We start from the raw sequence: 19,058 nt of genomic DNA on the forward strand, positions 1-19,058 counted from the left end.
AACTTTATTTGTACATTAAGTCAGTGTCTGTCATGCAGCCATTAAAAACCTTTTGGTAAATTACACAGGTTTATAGTCCAATTTCGACTCTAGCTTCTTAGAATCAGCCACTTTTCTGACTGCTTTCATGAAGTCTTCCTGAACTACAAAATCATGATCAGCACGAATTGCAAACATACCTGTGGAGAATAAAATAATGTAATTGCTATATATTATATGTGAATTATATGCCTATTATAAAAAAACTAATATAATTCTATGGAGTAAATTGTAAAGAGCCTAGGGCTTTTTCTGAGCCAGTATTTTTGCTTTGTTAAAAACCACTACTTTTGTTCAATTAACTTCCACAGCTATGATAAGTATAATTTTCTAAACCAAAAGCAAGTGAGACAATTATCTAAATATTTAAAAACTGGCTTCAATATCCCCTGTATCCAGTAGTACCTCTTAATAAAAACAAAAATCAAAACCAAAAGAACCCCAAAGTATCCACCACATTTTTGTTGTTGTTTGTTTGGCTGGGTTTTGTTTTGTTTTGTTTTGTTTTAAAGACAGGGTCTTGCTATGTGATCCAGGCTGGCCTCGAACTCACAGCAGTCCTCCTGCCTCAGCTTCCTGAGAGCTAGAACTACAGGCATGCTTCATCACACTCAGCCACAGACACTTTTTTTCCAATTTGGTAAATTTTGTCTCACTACAAAGTTCAAACTCATGGTGATTGTCCAGTCTCAGTCTCCCCAACATTGGGATTATAGTGTGCGCCACCATGCCCAACTCATTTTAAATGGTAGTTTCTTAATGTCATAGGCAGCAACTCCCTGGAAGAAGTATATTTTCAGATCAAAACAAATCTCCAGTTATATCTCTTCCTTACTAAAAATCAAAGACTTAGCGAATACAAACTACAGAAACAAGACTTTCACAAAAGAAAAAAAATAGAAGTCATTACTAAACTGTTAAAACTACTTATACACAACATTTTATACAATTTGAATTCAAGTATTACAACTCAATTTTTTCTTCCAAAATCTTGGGACAGATTATTTGTCAAATATTATCTGACAAGGTATAAAAGTTTTTTGTCTGATTCTTTTTTAATACTAGTTATGTCATGGATATGAGTCACAGATTTTGAGACAATCCTACTTTCCTGATAAACTGAAAATAGTAAGATTGCTAATAAAATGAGTCATACTAAAATTCCCATCAAAGATGATCTTGGATTGAATTTTCACTTACATGTAGTAAGGGGGGTTGGACTAGATTTCAAGGATTACTTTTCACTTAGATTTCTTTAATAAACACTCTGGAGATAGCCACTTTACATTGTACTAGAAATTGGGTGAGTGGAAATGACTGATTTTTTAACAAAAAGTTTCAAAAGTTGTTTAGAAGGCTACAACTAAATAAAGTAAGTTATTTTCATAAACTTTGTTGATGACTTTTCAAATAACTGTTTACTGACATACAAATGATACACATTTGAATCTAAAAAGGAAGATAATGCCAAGACTTAGATGAAAAAGGCAACCATAACTGAATCAAATGTATTTTAGCTGAAAGTAATAAAAAGTCTGAAAGTTAAAAAGAAAACAAAAAAAGTTGGACATGATGGAACACGCCTGTAATCCCTGCACTCGGGAGGTTAGAGCAGGAAGACTGCCCCAAATTCTCCTCCACAGTATGTTCAAGGCCAGCCTGAACTACGTAGCTAGACACTGTCTCAAAAAATAAAGAAAAAAACAAAACAATAAAGATTCCCTGTAACTCCAGATACGAATGTCCTTCTCAGTTAAAAAACTAGTATTTTCATCCATATATGTTACAGCTCTTAATTGGGAACAAGGTAAGATATTCTTTAAAATATGCAAATCAAAACTGGTTAGATATCACCTCACCTCAATTAGAATGGCTACTATAGGGGCCAGGGAGACAGCTCAGTAGAATAAGCGCCTGCCTGGCAAGTGCAGGGTCGAGTTCAATCCCCGGTACCACACACACACACACAAAAGAATGGCTACTATCAAAGAAAGTAAATGCTCTTTAAGGATGTGGACAAGAGGGACAGGAGTCCTTCCATGTTTATTGTAGCACGACTCATAATCATCAAGAAATGGAAAGAATCTAAGTGTCCATCATCTGACGAATGGAAAAGAAAATGTGATACACACAATGAAGTGTTATTCAGACCTTAAAAAGCATAAAATCCTATCATTTGCATCATAATAGGTTGAAGTAGAAATCATTACACCAAGTGAAATTAAGTCAGGTACATAAATACAAGCACTGGCCATCTCACTCACACGGGGAATATAAGAAAGCTGATCACAGAGAAGTTGTGAATATGGTGCAGCTACCAGAGGATGAGGACAACAGCAGCGCAGCACGAGGAAGGGAAGGGTGGCCAGTGGGGGCTGTCAGTCAGCCAGGCGGAAGAGGCTCTGGGTGCTGCTACCCACCAACAGCTGCTGCTGTACGTTTCAAAAGGCTAAGAAAAAGGATTCTGTTTTAAGTGTTGAAGAAGATAGATTTAGCTTGAGCTAAACATTACACAACAAATACACGTATCAAAATATCACATGGTGCCCCATGAAAATGTATAATTTTTATATTTTTATGTTTAAAAAGTTTTAAAAACTTTCAGGGCCAGCAAGATAGCTCAGTGAACTAAGTGCCTGCTTAAGCAAGTGCAGTGACAGGGTTCAATCACCGGCACCACATATGGCACTGGCCCTGCCCCTGGGGCACGCTGAGCCAGCCACCGAAACCCAGCATGACGGCGCATGCCTGTAATCCCAGCATTAGGGAGGCTGAAAACAGGAGGATCATTATGAGTCTGACCTGTGTAGTGAGACCTGTATCAAATATAAGGGAAAAAAAAAAAAAAAAAAACCTTTCAAATGTGAAAAGGCATATATCAAAATTTGATAGCACTGGCTGTTAAGATCATAGAACTGCTTCTGTTTTGATTCCAATTACAAGGCAATTTTTAATAATTTGGGTCTGGCATAGATTTTGGAAAGGGTATGTCATAAATTAAGTAGTTCAAGTCATAGGACAATTTACTTTTCACAGTGACAAGTCGATGTAAGCATGATTTGTTATGATTTGAACTGAGTTTCTAGACCTGTAGGTCTGTAATCCAGACACTGAGTCACACTACACCCATGAATACTTTCCTACTAACAAGCCATGCCTGAGCAACATCTTTCAATACTGTCTGCTTGATTTATAAGGAATGTTACTATAATAAAGCTAAGCACGACAAGGAAGACAGGAGGAAATCACATACTGTAATTCTTAAGAAAAGTTAACATACAGCCTATCAAGTTAGTAATTATAAAAACTACTGTGGAGGGCGGGGGAGATAGCTCAGCAGTTTAAGCACCTGCCTGGCAAGTGCAAGGTCCTCAGTTTAATTCTCGGTACCAAGAAACAAAAAAACTACTACAGAAATTTCTCTTTTAGATTTTAAGATTCTATATGGAGAACTAACTACTGGTACCAGAAATAGTGTCACACAACCAGAGAAGATTATATTTCTTTGAGGTTTTTTCTTTTTTTTTTTTTTTTGCAGTACCAGAGATTGAACTCAGGATCTTGCACATGCTAAGCAAGCACTTATTCTGCTGAGCTTTCTCCCTGGCCGCGCCCCCCTTTTTTTTCAGGTGAAAACATTTTATGAGTACATTTTGTCTTTGTTATCTTTATTTTCTGTGTGTTTGTTTTTGCTTTTGAGACCTGGTCTTCTACGCAGTTCAGGCAGGCCCTAAACTTACTTTGTAGCCCAGGCTGCCCTCAAATTTGTAGCCTGATCCTTCTGCCTTAGCCTCCTGAGTTCTGGGATTATAGGCCTGCAGTGCCATGCCTGGTTGAGAGCATATTTTTTTTTTTTTTTAATGAGTTCATCTCAAGTTTTTTCTTTAATTTTATTTATTTATGTATTTATTTGTGTGTGTGTGTGTGTGTGTGTGTGTGTGTGTGTGTGTGGCCAGCTCAGCCCACCAGGGGGCAGGGCTGACTGGCATGTGGTGCTGGGGGATGGAACCGCGGTCCCTGTGCTTTCCCTAAGCTTGTTCTAAGTAGGTGCTTTAGACCACTAAGCCATCTCACCAGCCCCTGACAGCATATTTAGAACTTGCATTTTCTACAAACTGCATGCATGATCACAGAATTCATAAGTCATCTTTCAAAGCTTACTGTTTAGGCTAGAATGCAGAAAACAGATGTTTTCAAGGACATATTTCTGGCCCATTCTAATTCCAGTCACAGTTCTATACACCTTCAGACATATTTCAGGAGGCCAGTGTCCTGTCACATGCTTGCTTTTCATATTCTGTCAGCAGGGATTCCAACGTGCAAAAGAGTTAAAACACCCGTTATGGTTTGTATCTAAATGTTCCCCCAAAGCCTCATTAAGTTTGTGGGTATAATACTGGATTATGTGTGCTAACTGGACTAGTACATTGTGTAGTCTAGCATCATTGTGGGTGATGGAATTACTGAAGAGGGACGGTACACCCTGAGCGTGGGTGGCACCATCCAGAAGGACTGTAGCCAGGACAGAATATGAAGGGAAAGGAAGAAGGCAGGTTCCCTGCTTTACTGCCTCCTGCCTGCCCTGCCAAGAACTGAAGCTTCTCTCTCATGCTGCTCTGTGCTGGAGCCAGTTAATTACAGACTGAAACCCTACAAACTGAGCTAAAATAAACCATTTTTTCCTTTAATTTATGGGTCTGATACTGTAACAAGAAATTAACTAAGACACATGAGCAAATATCCAGTGAGAGAGGAGTTCTACTAAGTAAGTGTTCTAGTCTCCCATCTTTCTGGCAGGCAATTCTTTTAGGCATTCTCAAAAATCAAAATGCGGGGTCCTGAGAGACAGCTCAGTAGCATAAGAGCTTGCCTGGTAAGTGCAGGGTCCTAAGTTCAATCCCCGGTACCACACACACACACACACAAAAAATATATATATATATATATATATATATATATATATATATATATCTTATCAAACTGCCCTGTGTCTACAGGTGCTAACTCAATGTGTATGTACCCTTATATGTTAGTATTTCCTCTTTCACCTCTCTTGCCCTTTCTCTGTTGTTTCCTAGAATCAATTCCCCCAAAAGTACTGCACTTAAAATCCTTCAAAGGCCCAGGCTCTGGCTTTAGGCATACCGGAAACAGTTTTAGTAAACTTCAAAAATCAAAACCAGTAGTAAAACTGTACATCTTTACCTGCTTCAGTGCAAACATTTCTCAGGTCTGCTCCATTAAAGCCATCTGAAAGTTTCACAATTGCCTCATAATCTGTTTCAGAAAAAAATACTGTAAGTTAGTCAAATAATAATGGCTTTTCTTGATTTATAATGATGTGGAAAATGTAAGTGGAAGAGCTGCCTTTGCATTTGATCAGCTATACATAGCCTAGAGCTCTACTCATGCTAGGCAAGCACTCATATCAGTCAGATGCACACTCAGACCTCCTTGGCAACTTTAAAAATGGGAATAGGGCTGAGGAGATGGCTCAGTAGAATAAGCACTTGCCTGGAAGCACAGGGTCCTGAGTTCAATCCCTGGTACTACAAAAAACAACAAAAAAACCCAAAACAAAAACAAACAAACCAACAAAAACTGGGAATAACCAAGGTTTGAAAGCACTGCAATCTCTAATACAACTATGCACATGTGAGCTTTAGATACCTACTATGACTAAAATTTTAATCTGAATAAACATCTAATTTCAATACCATTCATAACAATAGAATTTATTCATAGAAGCCAAATATAAAATATAGTACATAAAAAGACATCAAATATAATTTTATCAAATGGAATATTTAAGCACGATAGCCAGTTGTGATACAAACTTCAAGTACCATAGAATCAGATCAAACATTACAGAAATAGGTAAGCCATTCTTGACCTTACAGGAAAGGCATAAATGTAAGCAATAAAGGTTTAGGCTAGCAGTCAATAGATTTGATACAAAAAAGAAAGAGAAATTGGACAGCATGAGCTACTTACTACCTTGTGATTAACTCTGACAAGACACTGTCAGACCATAAAGGGGAGGCCAATCTCTATTTGAAAATATACAGATATTCATTAATCAGTGTTTAATAAGGTTCAAATTCACTGTGGGCTTTTTGAAAGCAAGGATTGCTAAGAATAGTACAATATTTGGTATGTACTAAGAGTTTAGTATTTGTGGCAGAAACCTATTATTTGATATCTTTTGTTCAAATCAGTCTATCATAGGACAAGAAGATGAGAAACAACAATTAGCTATTTATAATCATTCTTGACCATTAACATACAAAAGATTTTTAACACTGCTTTGTCAATTATACCAGATCCCCCTGGTATACAAGTCAGCACATTTCTTCTGTAGTGGGGCAAAGAATAAATATTTAATGCTTTGCACTGTCAAAGCTACCCCACTCTGCTGTGGTAGTGGAAAAGCAACCATAAACAATATGTAAACAAATGGCATTGGCTGTACTACAAAACTTCATGCCAGCTCGTTGGCTTCAGTGCTACTCCAGTCCCTCACTATCTGCAACTTCTTCTCTAGCCTCAAATATCTAACCTTTCCTCCTCTTTACTCTGAATCTGCATTCCATTTATCTGGAAAAACAGAAGCATTCAGAAGACAATGTTCCCAAGGGACAGACAGTACCACAGCAGAGCACCTGCCTACATCAGCACCTGCATACTCTGCCTCTGCTCCTTCCCTCATAAATGAGAAGTTCAGACAGGGACAAGTCCTCCTCAAGCAAAGGGCACTACCAGTTTCTTTCTTAAGTCATTCCAAGAAGCATTAAAAGAAGGAAAAACTAAAGAAAAAGCTCTATTTCTCTTCCAGCTACTGTCGCCTCCCATCTCCTCAGCACAACTCATTAAAAGAAATGTCTAAATACAATGCCTCTCTCCCCACTTCTGTGGAATGGGGATTTAATAGGCTTTCATTTCCATCACTCTAATGAAATTATTTCGGCAAGGTCACCGAAGGCCTCCAGACTGAAAGCCAAAGGTCTACTCTCAGAGCTCTTTTATCTGGCATAATACAGTACTTTAGGGGACCAGTCCCTCCTTGAAAAACTTGTATTTGCCTTCCAGAACTCCTGGCTTCATTCCTACTCTGCACCCATGCCCTCTGACTCCTACCAGGTTTCTTCATCTTTTTTTTTTTTTTGAGACAGGGTCTTTTGTCTTGCTGTGTAGTTCAGGCTGGCCTTGAACTCACTATGGTGCCAGGTGGGCAATGAACTTATAGTATTCCTCCTGCTTCAGCCTTCTGAGCACTGGGATTATAGGTGTATGCCTGGACTTCATCTCAACTTTTTTTAAAGAATGTATTTAGTACAGATCTATAGGGCCTCACTACGTATATAGGATTTGTAGTGATTCTCCTGTTTTCAGCTTCACAAGAGCTGGGATTACAGGCATGCGCCACCACGCCCAGTCTCAAGTCTCAGTATGTCCCTGGAGCAGGGCCGGCACACAGCACTGCATTCTGGGGATCAAACCCCTGCCACTACACTCTGCCTAAGCAGGCATTTGTCCACTGAGCTATCTGGCCCTCATCTTAACTTCTTGAGGTTATAGCAATCTTAATTCAGTCTTCGATGCTTTGTCCTCTATCCACAGCCACCTCTCTGGAAATATCTAACTGCAAGACTTTGAAAACCATTTTTAGGCCCAAATCGTCCATTAATATCTGTAGCACATACCATTTCAATGAACTCAGATGCTTATAGAATTACTGCTCAATAACTTTATTTGGAGATCTAACTGGCATTTCAAACTTAATGCATTCAGAACTGAATTTATTTTACTAAAACCTATACTTAACAACCTTTTCAATTTAATTTTATTCCTTTGCAGTGCTGGAGGGGGCCTGCCCATTAGCTCAGTTGTTAAGTGCCTGCTTAAACAAACCACTCAAGCTCAAGCGGCAGTGGTTCGAACCCAGACACTCACAGCAAACCAGAAATGCCCTAAGGTATCTTCTGGCCTCCAAAAAAAAAATCTCCTTTGCAGAGCTGGGGATTAAACCTGCGGCCTTGTAGATGCTAAGCAAGTGCTCTATCACTGAGATATAACCCAGCCCAGTCTTTTCAATTTTAATTTATGGCAACATCATTTTTTCTGCTATTTATGTCAAAAACTTAAGGTTTTTATGGTTCTTCTATTCAGCCCATGACCTCATATTCAATTTGTTGGTCTTACCTGTCGTCTTTCCTTTCAAAATATATCCAATCTCATCATTTTATAAGTCAGCAAAATTAGGGGTAAAACAATTATATAACCACCTTTGACCCTTATTATTGAAACACTCACCTGAGTCCCCTGCTGCTATACTCGTCCCTCTAGTCTACCCTCAACAAGCTGTCAAAATAATCTTTAATGGGCCCTGAAATATTCATAGATCAAGTGATATGCCTGGGATTTGCTTTTTTCAAAATGTATGCATCAAAAATAAAACTAAATTCAAAAGATAGGAAAAAATCTACCTCATAAGTTAATTTAAACATGTATCATAATGATAATTACAAGGAAAGAAAACTTAATACGAGACTTTTTAAATATAGCAGTCCAACTGGACAAGCTTGTTTTTCTTTTGGTGGCTCTAGGGATTGAACCCAGTGTCTCATGCATGGCAGGCAAACTCTCTTTCACTGAGCTATACCCCTGACCCCAGCCATTTCTATTTTTTGAGACAGGGCCTCGCTAAGTAGTCCAGGCTGGCCTTGAACTCGCAATCTTCTTCCCTTAGCCTCTTAAAAAGCTAGTATCACAGGTGTGTACTACCGTGTCTGGCCGGATACAATCTTTGACAAGTGCAAGGTCCCGAGTTCAGTCCCCAGTACCAAAATAAATAAATAGTCCCAGATAGAAGTTCACTATATCTCTATCTCTATTTTTGTTTCTATAATAAAAAGTTAAAAATAAAAAGCAATCATATCTTTTTCTCTGCTCATAGTCCTCTAGTGGCATCTGTATTACTAAAACCCAAAAAGAAAATTAAAAAGGAAAAAAAAAAAAAAAGGACAAGCCAAAGCTCTCACACCAAGACCTCCCAAGGTGCCGGGCCTCCAAGACTTCAACTGCAGCACTGTTCCACATGCTCATCCACTAGGCGCCGGCCTCTGGAGGGCTCCAGGCACTCGCACACTTCAGGGCCTTCCAACCTGCTGCTCTTTTCCATGAAAGGGTCTTCCCCAGTATGCGTGTCTAATTCCTTCTGCTTCAAGCCACTGCTTAAAAATCACCTTCCTGGTAAGAACATTCCTGGCTTCCACACCCCTCCACCAGAAGTGTACATGCTCATGCTTATTCTTGGTATTTCCTATCCCTTTCTCTTGTTTTTTTTCTCTATACCATTTAATCATCATGATATATGCTGTATATTTTACTTATTTTTTTATCTATCTTTCCTGACAAGCATGAAAATTCATAGGGCAGGAAATTGCTTCACTCATTACTATTTCCCCAGCACTTACAATTCCTAGGATACAGTACATGCTCAATAAATTGGTAGTCTATCAATATCTAATAGTAATTTTATTTATCAAAATGTAAATACACACAAAATTGGTTACTTTCTTACCTATTTCACCATGCTTCGTAATGGGACCTGCATGGATTTTCAGTATATCTAATCTTGCTTGCTCATTTGGTAAATCAATATCTGAAAGTAAGAAATTACAAGGAATTATTTAGTAGTTTGTTGTTTTAAATAAAGTAGAACTAAAGGACAGCATAAAAAGAGAAATAGACAATGTAACATGGATAGCAGGTAAAGAAGTTTAACTCACGTATTTTTCTATCTAATCTCCCTGGACGCAGCAGTGCAGGATCCAGTGTATCTGGTCTGTTTGTAGCCATGATCATTTTAACTCTATGCAGAGTATCAAATCCATCCATCTGATTCAGTAACTAAGATTATTAAAAATCACAAATTTTAGAAAACATTAGCCACTTAAACATACACTTTTTATATGTCTAATACAAGCAAGGATGCTGCCTGCAAGTATGTGACCTCCAGAATGATCATTTGATGATATTCTGTTTCTTTTTTTTAGGATATGCTGGGATCCTCAATGTCCCAAGACAGTATGCCTTTAAGCTTCCTTCCAGCTAGTCAAGAGTTATGAAACTAAACTATGTGGACCTGATTTCCAGTATCAACATCTCTCTTTTTCCTTTATTTATTTGGTACAGGGTCTCACTACACAGATTGGACTCAGGGTGATCCTCCCATTTTCAGCCGCTCCAGCGCTGGGATAACAGGCATATGCCACCATGCCCATGGCATGCGGGACCAGGGGTTGAACCCTGGTCTTTGTGCTTGCCAAAGCAGGCGCTTAATCCACTGAGCTATTTCACCAGCTTTTTCTCCCAAATATTTAGAATAAACCCAATGTCTTCACCCTGAGGTCCATCCCCAACCTCTGGGAGGCTCAGGACGATGACAAACTTGAGTCTCACCTGGTCAATTTAATAACTCAGTGGGAGCATGTCTCAAAATAAAAAAGGGGCTGGGGTGTAGCTCAGTGTGAATGCCCTAGATTCAACCCATAGTACCAGAAAAAAAATAGGTATGTGGGTACAAAGATTTTACTACAAATTTGAAAATAAATCTCTTCAAATGATTCCATAATACACAGAAATGTTCAATCAAGTAATTGCATTGCACACAAAAATACTGAGCTATCATAAATATTTCTTTGGATTTCTGATGTTTTCTCCAATGAATGTTAAAAACTTTGCATTTAACAAATGCTTTACAACATAGCTAACATTTATCAGTTCCTGGGGGTGGGGTGGAGGATGGATTAATATTTATAATCTAAAATACCTCAACTTAAATTTTTCAGAGAATGTATAATGTAATTTAACTTAACATTGCATTACCAGGCTACCTAGTTTCTATTAGTGGAAGTGATAAAATGTATTTGGAGTCTTGCCATCATTTTCACAGAACTTGGAATGGGAGAAAGAAATGTGGGAAAGGCTTTACATACACATTCTTCCACTTGATCTTGTATCCTTTTCAATTATTAAAACTCTTTTAACTGCTTCTTAGTCTCAGCAACAGAGCAAGAAAGAATGATTTTTAGCCCCAACTCCAACAATTTTTGACCAATTGATTGCCAGTCATCTTAGCATGTCCATTACCTTTATAATTAATCAGCACAAGATAACACTTGCAAAGAAGTTTACTGTATAACTGAAATACCTAAATGACTACTTACTCAGAAGACAGAATAGTACAGATATAAAATAACCTTTTCCAGTAGCCATTTCCTATTTTTCTACTTGATAAATAAAAACATAAAAATTGTCGTCCCTACTATTGAGATTATATAACATTTAAGTTAAGCTAAACATACCAATCTTCTCAAACACTTACCCTATCTTTATGGAGAAACTATTCAGAATCACTGCTTCTAGCTTTTGGAAATAAACATTGTATAATTCGAACCTACGGCCATCTGCCGTGCAATCACAGCGCCACAGAACTTCCTGTTCCTGCCTACCTGTGACTTCGTAACCACTGACCAAGCTCTCCTATTCCTTCCTGTGCCCTGTACTAGTCATTTTCTTATTCTGATACCAAATGTGTTCTTCTCTGCCAAGAGTTTCAAATACCACATTGCTTAAATTGTTGGATGTATTTTGCCTCTCTAAATGTTCATTTAAGGGGCTGGTGAGATGGCTCAGTGGTCTAAAGCACCTACTTAGAACAAGCTTAGCAAAGCATAGGGACCGCGGTTCAATCCCCCAGCAGCACATGCCAGCCAGCCCCGCCCCCTGGAGGGCTGAGCTGCCCCCCCACACACAAATTTAAAAATAAAATAAATGTTCATTTAATAAACAATGGGTTCTTTACCACACATTACCTCCATTAAAGTTCTCTGAATTTCTCTGTCAGCTGAAGTGCCCTCAGAAAACCGACGACCACCTAAAATAATAAATAAAATTGCTATTTTATTATTTCCTCCATATCCACCATTTAAGAAATAAGGGGCCGGGGAGATGGCTCAGCAGAATAAGCGCCATTTAAGAAATAAAACAGGAAGTGTCTAGGGTAAAAGCTGGGTAAAAGTTGTACTAACAAAGTGAAATTAATTTGATATAAATATTTTTTTATTTTGTCAACCTCAAAGCCTATTTATTAAAATTGGTTAAACTCTCAAATTTCTGAAGGTATCAGCCAATTCTTTGGGTATGCCTGTATTGTATATGTCACAATTACAGGTTAGGGAGGCTATCCTGAGTTTTAAAAGTTTCCTCTAACGCAAAAATGTAAAATGAATTTTAAAAGGTGTCATTCTTACCAATAGCATCGATTTCATCCATAAAAATGATACATGGCTGATGGTCTCTTGCATAATTAAACATTTCTCTAATCAAACGAGCACTTTCACCAATGTACTTGTCTACAATAGAACTAGAAACAACCTAAATAAAGGAAAAACATAACAATAAGTTTAAGGCATTTCAAATAAACTTGAATTTCAAAAACTACAGAAGAATCTTTTCTCTACCTTTAAGAAATTGCAGTCCAGCTGGCTAGCAACAGCTCGTGCCAAGAGTGTTTTTCCTGTGCCTAGGAATGATGGAAGTCCTGATTAGATGGCAACTAATTTTTTTTTTTTTACGGAACTGGGGATTGAATTCAGACCCTCATGCTTGCTAGGGAAGCGCTTATTCCACTGAGCCATCTCCCCAGTCCCGAAACTAAAAATTTTTAAAAGCCTTTTAAGAATATAATCCTTCGAATGGTACATCATCCAAAATTAAAGCTAAACCTTAAACAGTATTTTCACTTAAAATTCCAATGTATTTCTATTCTTCATATTAATTTTTAAAATTTTATAGTGTCTGTCTTACAAATAATTGTGCATATTTAAAATGCCACACTGATTCATGTATATATTGTGGAGTGGTGAAATCACCTCCTATTTATCATTACTTTGTGTTAAGAACATTTAAACTGACTCAGCCATCTTAAAGTATCACTGTTATTTTTTAAAAAGTGGCGAGCACTTGCCTATCATGTACAAGGCCCTGGGTTGAATCCCCCCCCAAAAAGAAAAAAGAGAAGTCCACAGAAACTCCTCACATTACTAACTGCCGTAACCCCCATATTGGCCAACAGATTGCTAGAACTCATTTGTCCTGTCTAACTGAACGTGGCACCCTTTATGTAACATTTTCTAACCCTGCTACCTGCCCCCTGCCAAATCTCCCCCTAGCCTCTGGTCACCATTCTACTCTCTGCTTGTATCTTGTATGAGTTCAACTTAAAAATTCCACAAGTGAGATCATGGAGGGTTTTCTATCTTTCTTGGCTTTTTTCCTAGTTTATTTCATTTAGTAGTCTCTAGATTCATTCGTCACAAAAAAACCAGATTTGCCTTCTCTTTTAAGACTAAAGAGTATACCCTTACATATATGTAATATTTTCTTTATCCATTCATCAGCCAGTGAGTATATAGGTTGTTTCCTTATCTTGCTATTGTGAAGAGGGCTGCAGTGAACATGGGAGTGCACACAGCTCAACACACTGATTTCAATTCCTTCAGATACATACCCAGAAGGCTGCTAAACCACATGCTAAAACCCATTTTATTTTCCTGAGGAACCTGCACAAATTTACACTGCTACCAAAAGTATACCAGGGTTTCCTTTATTCCACGTCCTTGCCAATAACTATTATCATTCATCTTCTTGAAAACAGCCAGTCCTACACAGAACTTTATAAAAACATCAAATCCCACTTATAATATGGACTATGATAAAAAATTTCGGATAAATTAAAATACATTGGTTTATCCTGCATGTTGAATGGATTTTTAATCTATACCTACTTTTAATGTTAAGCATTGGTTTAGTGAATTACAAAAATATTCTAAATGCTGAATTTTTCATTATAAAATATTAAAAAACACAATTAAAATTGCCCCCCCAAGAAAAAAAGAGGGGGAAAAAAAAAGCTTCCCACAGAGCCAGGGAGATAGCTCAGTGCGTAAGTGCCTGCCTGTCAAGTGCAAGGTCCTGAGTTGGGTCCCCGGTACAAAAACAAAAACAAAACAGTATTCAAAACTGCCCACATGATTAGAAATGTCTTTAAGAATTAACATATTAGAGAACTGTCAAACTTATAGTACCAGACAAATTTTTTAAATTCAAATTTCACTTGAATGCTCAAATCTCGCCACTAGCAACAGATGGTTATCAGCTGTTTTCTCCTGCTCCTTTCTTTGTCCCCACCCTACTTTCCTTTCTGTAGGGCTGGGGATCAAACCTTATGCAGGCCTGTAAGCCCTCTACCACTGAGCTATCCCTCCAGCTCTTTAACATGACAAGCTCACTCTGATCATTTTGGGAAAAGTGTGCCAGACAATGAATAACCAGTCTCTGATAGTCAGCAAGCCAGTGAGAATGACCCCACACTGTAAACTGCTCCTTCCAGTAAAAATGGTAGTCCTAGGAAATCACCTGACTCAGGTGGCAACTCAACTAATTGTACAAGTGCTTCTCTTAAAGACAATTAGCCTTTTCAATACACAGCACAGCTTTACATATTTTTTTCATTTCAACACATAATGACATAATTTAAGAATGAACAAAAAAAAAAAAAAAGAATGAACATTTAAAAAATTTCCACTGCTTTGCAAAAATACGTGTGAGGATATTTGTGACCTCAGAAACATGACTAGTACTTCACGACGTTCTGACAAGTGAATCATGCTATGGTGCCCAAGCAAATTTAACTACATTACTTTTGCACCATCAGCAAGATGTCAACATGGTGATGGAGCCAAATAATATCTTAGCGTCAGAAATCAATTTGGAACCTGCAAGTCCCAGGAAAAGATCTCAGAGACATCTACGTGTGAATTGCATTTTGGAAATATTGCACTACAAGCCCATGGCCCATAATGATGCACCCAGTGGGAGACCAAATGCACGAAGGGTGCCTGAGCAAATAGTAGCCACACATACCTTAACCCACTCTCACTATGAAGGAAGTGCAGTTTGGAATTGCTCACATCAAATTCCTCAAAATCCTTTTATTAGTGGGATACAAATACCAACCTGGCGGTCCATATAACAAACAGCCTTTTGGAGGTATAATTCCCACACGCTGGAATAATTCTGGGTTTGTGAGAGGTAATTCTATTACCTAGAAAAGAAGTTGCATGCTTCTTAAAGTTAGTAAAGATTGTAATATATGTGTAAATATTTTCAGTCTAATAACAACATAGACATCCACATAAATCATAAGAGATCTACACTCCCATACTATATAAAGAACATTTGTATTAGGTTTTCCTTCAAGCAGATTTATGGGTTCTTAAATCTAAAAACTACAAATAATGCTTACTTTAATAACCACATGCTAGATTATACAGGCTTATATGTCAAAACATATTTAAAATGTACACTTAAAGTCAATGCATTGATTGAATATAAATTATACCTCAATGAAAAAAACCACAGTACAAAAATCAGTGAAGGAAAAAGTGAAGGGACAGCCCTCCAGTCTCATTAAGAAACATCCCCAGGGTGCCACTAGTTTTCATGTGGGAATAAAGACAACCATAACATCGGGAACGGATTTAGTCAGTAGTGCCCACCGGTAAGCAGAGAGGCACACGGAAGTTCTACTGGTTGTGCCACAGCCCCTTTACTCAGAACAACATGCTCTCCTCAGGGTCCTCTCAAAACTGATTAATACAAAGAAAAATGGAGAATAAACTGAAGATTTGACAATCAAAATGATTCCCAGTATCCATAAGGTAAAAGAACACCTATAACACAGCTGTGCCTGTAATATGTGAATAGGACAAGACAAAGTGTGACAAATCAGTACAGGGTCTGCCGCTGGGAAGTCTACACGTGGGATTCCTGCTGTGCTGAAGGAGTGATGCCTCACGTCACGGCAGAAGGCAAGAGTCCACAGATTCATGCAACACTGGACCTTCGGTGGGTTGCCCTTTCACTTAGCTTGAAGTGAGAATAGGCTTTTCTTTACAGTTAGGTAAATAAATGTTTCCTTGGGTATGGGCAAAGAATATTTTGGACTCATAATACCTGGAATACTTACTTAAATGACAATTCCTATGCCCTACCCCCATCTACCTCATCACAACTTCTTCACTCAGACAGCCATATAAATGCGGGGGTCTTTTCCTTTATGTTTTGTGTTTTTAGACCGGGTCTTGCTTTGTACTTCACGCTGACCTGCAATCACTACGTAGCCCAAGCTGGGCTTGAACCTATGGCAATCCTCCTGCCGCAGGTTCTGAGTGCTGGAGTTACAAGTGTGTGCCACTATGTTCAGCATTTTTAAAAAATGTAATTATTTTTAGTAGTGCTAGTGATCAAACCCAGGGTTCCATTCATATGAGGCAAGCATTCTACTACTGAGCCACATATTTAGCCTATAATCTAACTAATCTCACGAATTCCTAAATATTTCCACCTGATGTTAGGATACAACCAACAGGACAATGTAATTTGATTTGGGGGGATTTTTTAATGTATTTAGTACAGGGTCTCACTACCCAGCTTGGACTCATGGTGATCCTCCTGTTTTCAGCCTCCCTAGAGCGTGGATTACAGGCATGCGCCAGCATGCCTGGATTCATTCGCAGGCTCAGCGTGCCCCGGGTGCAGGGCCAGCGTGGCATGCAGGACTGGGGATTGAACTCCATTCCCTGCACTTGCCTAAGCAGTGCTTAGTCTACTGAGCTATCTCACCAGCCCTAGGACAATGTATTTGGTTTACAGATAATTGTCAAGAAGTCATCTGTGCCATAATGCAGAGTAACTCTAGTTTGATTCTCCACTCAAGCACTCAGATTTAAGCCACCCCTACAGTGGATATTTTTGTAAGTGGCAGCAAACAGCTTTAAGAAAATAAAATACTTAAAGCAGAGTCTATTGTAAGAGAAGCTAATATTAATGAGTTTCTGACAAAAACAACATAACACTGAAACGTGCTCCACCCCAAGTCACTACAATAGACAATCTAAACCACAGATGGCAACATCAGATCACAGCAATTACTCTTAGCTTCCCCCAACAAAGATTTTCTCCAACATCAAATTATCACCAAAATAACACCAGTAATTTTCATAGCTCAAACTTCAGTGCTATTCATCTCTCAGCATGAATATTATATGCCTATACTGTATTTAGTAACTGTATGGAAAAAAGTACTTTCCATCCTGCCAATCCCTTCAAGCACCTTGAAACCAGGCCCAGTTGTTGCAAGAGTGATCAGAGCGTACGGTACTGACCTCTCTTAGTTCTCGAATCTGCTCTGACAGCCCTCCGATCTCAGAATAAGACACATTCCCAGGGTCCTCATGAGACATGTTATAAACCAACGGGTCCACTTCTCTCGGCAAGTATCTAGAACGAAAAGGCATGTATTCTGTTGCAAAAGTCATATTCAAAAACTCAAAAGTCTCTGCTTATAGATACAATATAAATGCCTACACCAGCACCCCTTTGTGAAGGATGTTGAATTAAATATTAGTGAAAGGAGCCTGAGTGTGGTGGTGCACGCCTGTGATCCCAACTCTCAGAAGGCTGAAGCAGGAGAATTGTTATGAATTTGAGACCGGCATGAGTTGGCCTCCATACTGAGTTCAATGACGGCCTGGGCTACAAAGTGAGACCTTGTGTCAAAATACCAAGCAAAAATATTAACTTATGAGAAAATAGAAACATCAGGTAAATTTGTGATAATGCATTATTTTCAAAAAGTAGTGAAAGGTTATAAGGGTCAAATATTCGATGATTTCAAGAAGCATATACTTTGTGTTTTTGATACCAGGAATTGAACCAGGACCTTGTGCTTACCAGCAGACACTGTGCCACTGAGCTATATCCCCAAGAAGCATATACTTTGAATCCAATCTTTCCTCTGTGAAAGTAAAAAGAAACTCACCGCATGATAGTTAGTGTAGTCATATCCAAAGCAACTCTTGTTCCTGGCTTGAGCTTACTTTTGTCAAGCTAGTTTTAGGGGGGAAAAAAAGGTTTCATATGTAAACATATAAAAGGAGAATAACACTCTAACAACAGCTTAATATTCAGGAGCCAAAACTTTTTACCGTAATGAATAAACACAAATATCAGATTACAAGCACCATGCTTCTAGGACAGACATAAAAGTAATCATTTACAGTTATTTCTATCTGTCCCTAAAGACTGAACAGACATTGGAATTTTCCTTTCAAAAGCTCATTACTGCCTGGCTTTGTGGCACAGGCCTGCAGTTCTAGTATTAGGGAGGCCAAGGCAGAAGGACCTCACATTCAAAGATAGTCTGAGCTTCAAAGCAAGTTCAAAGCCAGTTCCCACCCTGTCTGCAAAAAAAAGGCTCCCTACTCAATAGTTTTGCTCATTACTTGTATTCAAGCACCATAGGAAAATGACTTTGGAAATTAGTAACAAGCATTTTTATAGAAAACATCCTTTAGTGAACATTTAGAGGGAAGGAAAGGAGGCATTTTAAAGACATGCCTTTTGATTATGAAAGGTGTAACTTTTGAGGAAAAGAACAGATGTGACACAATCATAAGAGATGGGGGGAAATGCACCTTGTTTCCATATACGGGATTTTTAATAACATGCTAAAGAATGAAAAACCAAAAACCAAAACCAGAGAGAAACCTAGGCCCCCAATCTACCAACCATCATTCATGCTTTTGCTACATGCAAGCACATCATGTATTAGACTGAAGCAAACTGAGGGATCTCCTGGTGTATCTATTGTCTACACCGTTAGAATTGGATGGATTCTAGTAGACTGACTTATATTCAAGACACTATTCTTCAAAACTCAAGTTACTTTCTGAGAGTTTACAAAGCTGTTTGCCAATACATTTTCCGAATCATATAATTACTGACCACTTTTCACAGGATTTTACAAAAAGGTACGAAATTAATAACAAGCATTTTTATAGAAAACATCCTTTAGTGAACATTTAGAGGGAAGGAAAGGAGGCATTTTA

The 19,058-nt window shown here is 38.3% G+C and overlaps 1 protein-coding gene across 2 annotated transcripts in view; it reads right to left on the reverse strand.

Annotated features, from left to right (window-relative positions):
• Psmc6 (proteasome 26S subunit, ATPase 6) overlaps positions 1–19,058 on the reverse strand; it is a 22,461-nt gene continuing 3,403 nt past the window's right edge. Inside the window, exons 5-15 of one of the 2 annotated variants that reach the window (XM_023723762.1) lie at positions 17,990–18,057; positions 17,334–17,448; positions 15,124–15,211; positions 12,567–12,628; positions 12,357–12,480; positions 11,919–11,980; positions 9,831–9,951; positions 9,623–9,703; positions 5,245–5,316; positions 780–818; positions 123–179 (exon numbers count right to left, since the gene is read on the reverse strand). In XM_023723762.1, the coding sequence (XP_023579530.1) occupies positions 802–818; positions 5,245–5,316; positions 9,623–9,703; positions 9,831–9,951; positions 11,919–11,980; positions 12,357–12,480; positions 12,567–12,628; positions 15,124–15,211; positions 17,334–17,448; positions 17,990–18,057 (810 nt within the window). In that variant the 3' untranslated portion in view covers positions 123–179; positions 780–801. Of the gene's footprint in view, positions 180–779; positions 819–5,244; positions 5,317–9,622; positions 9,704–9,830; positions 9,952–11,918; positions 11,981–12,356; positions 12,481–12,566; positions 12,629–15,123; positions 15,212–17,333; positions 17,449–17,989; positions 18,058–19,058 lie in introns of both variants that reach the window. The other variant, XM_004638746.2, reaches the window with a different exon arrangement.

Source organism: Octodon degus, unplaced genomic scaffold (assembly GCF_000260255.1).
Source record: "Octodon degus isolate 3935 unplaced genomic scaffold, OctDeg1.0 scaffold00102, whole genome shotgun sequence".
NCBI classification, from domain to species: Eukaryota; Metazoa; Chordata; class Mammalia; order Rodentia; family Octodontidae; genus Octodon; species Octodon degus.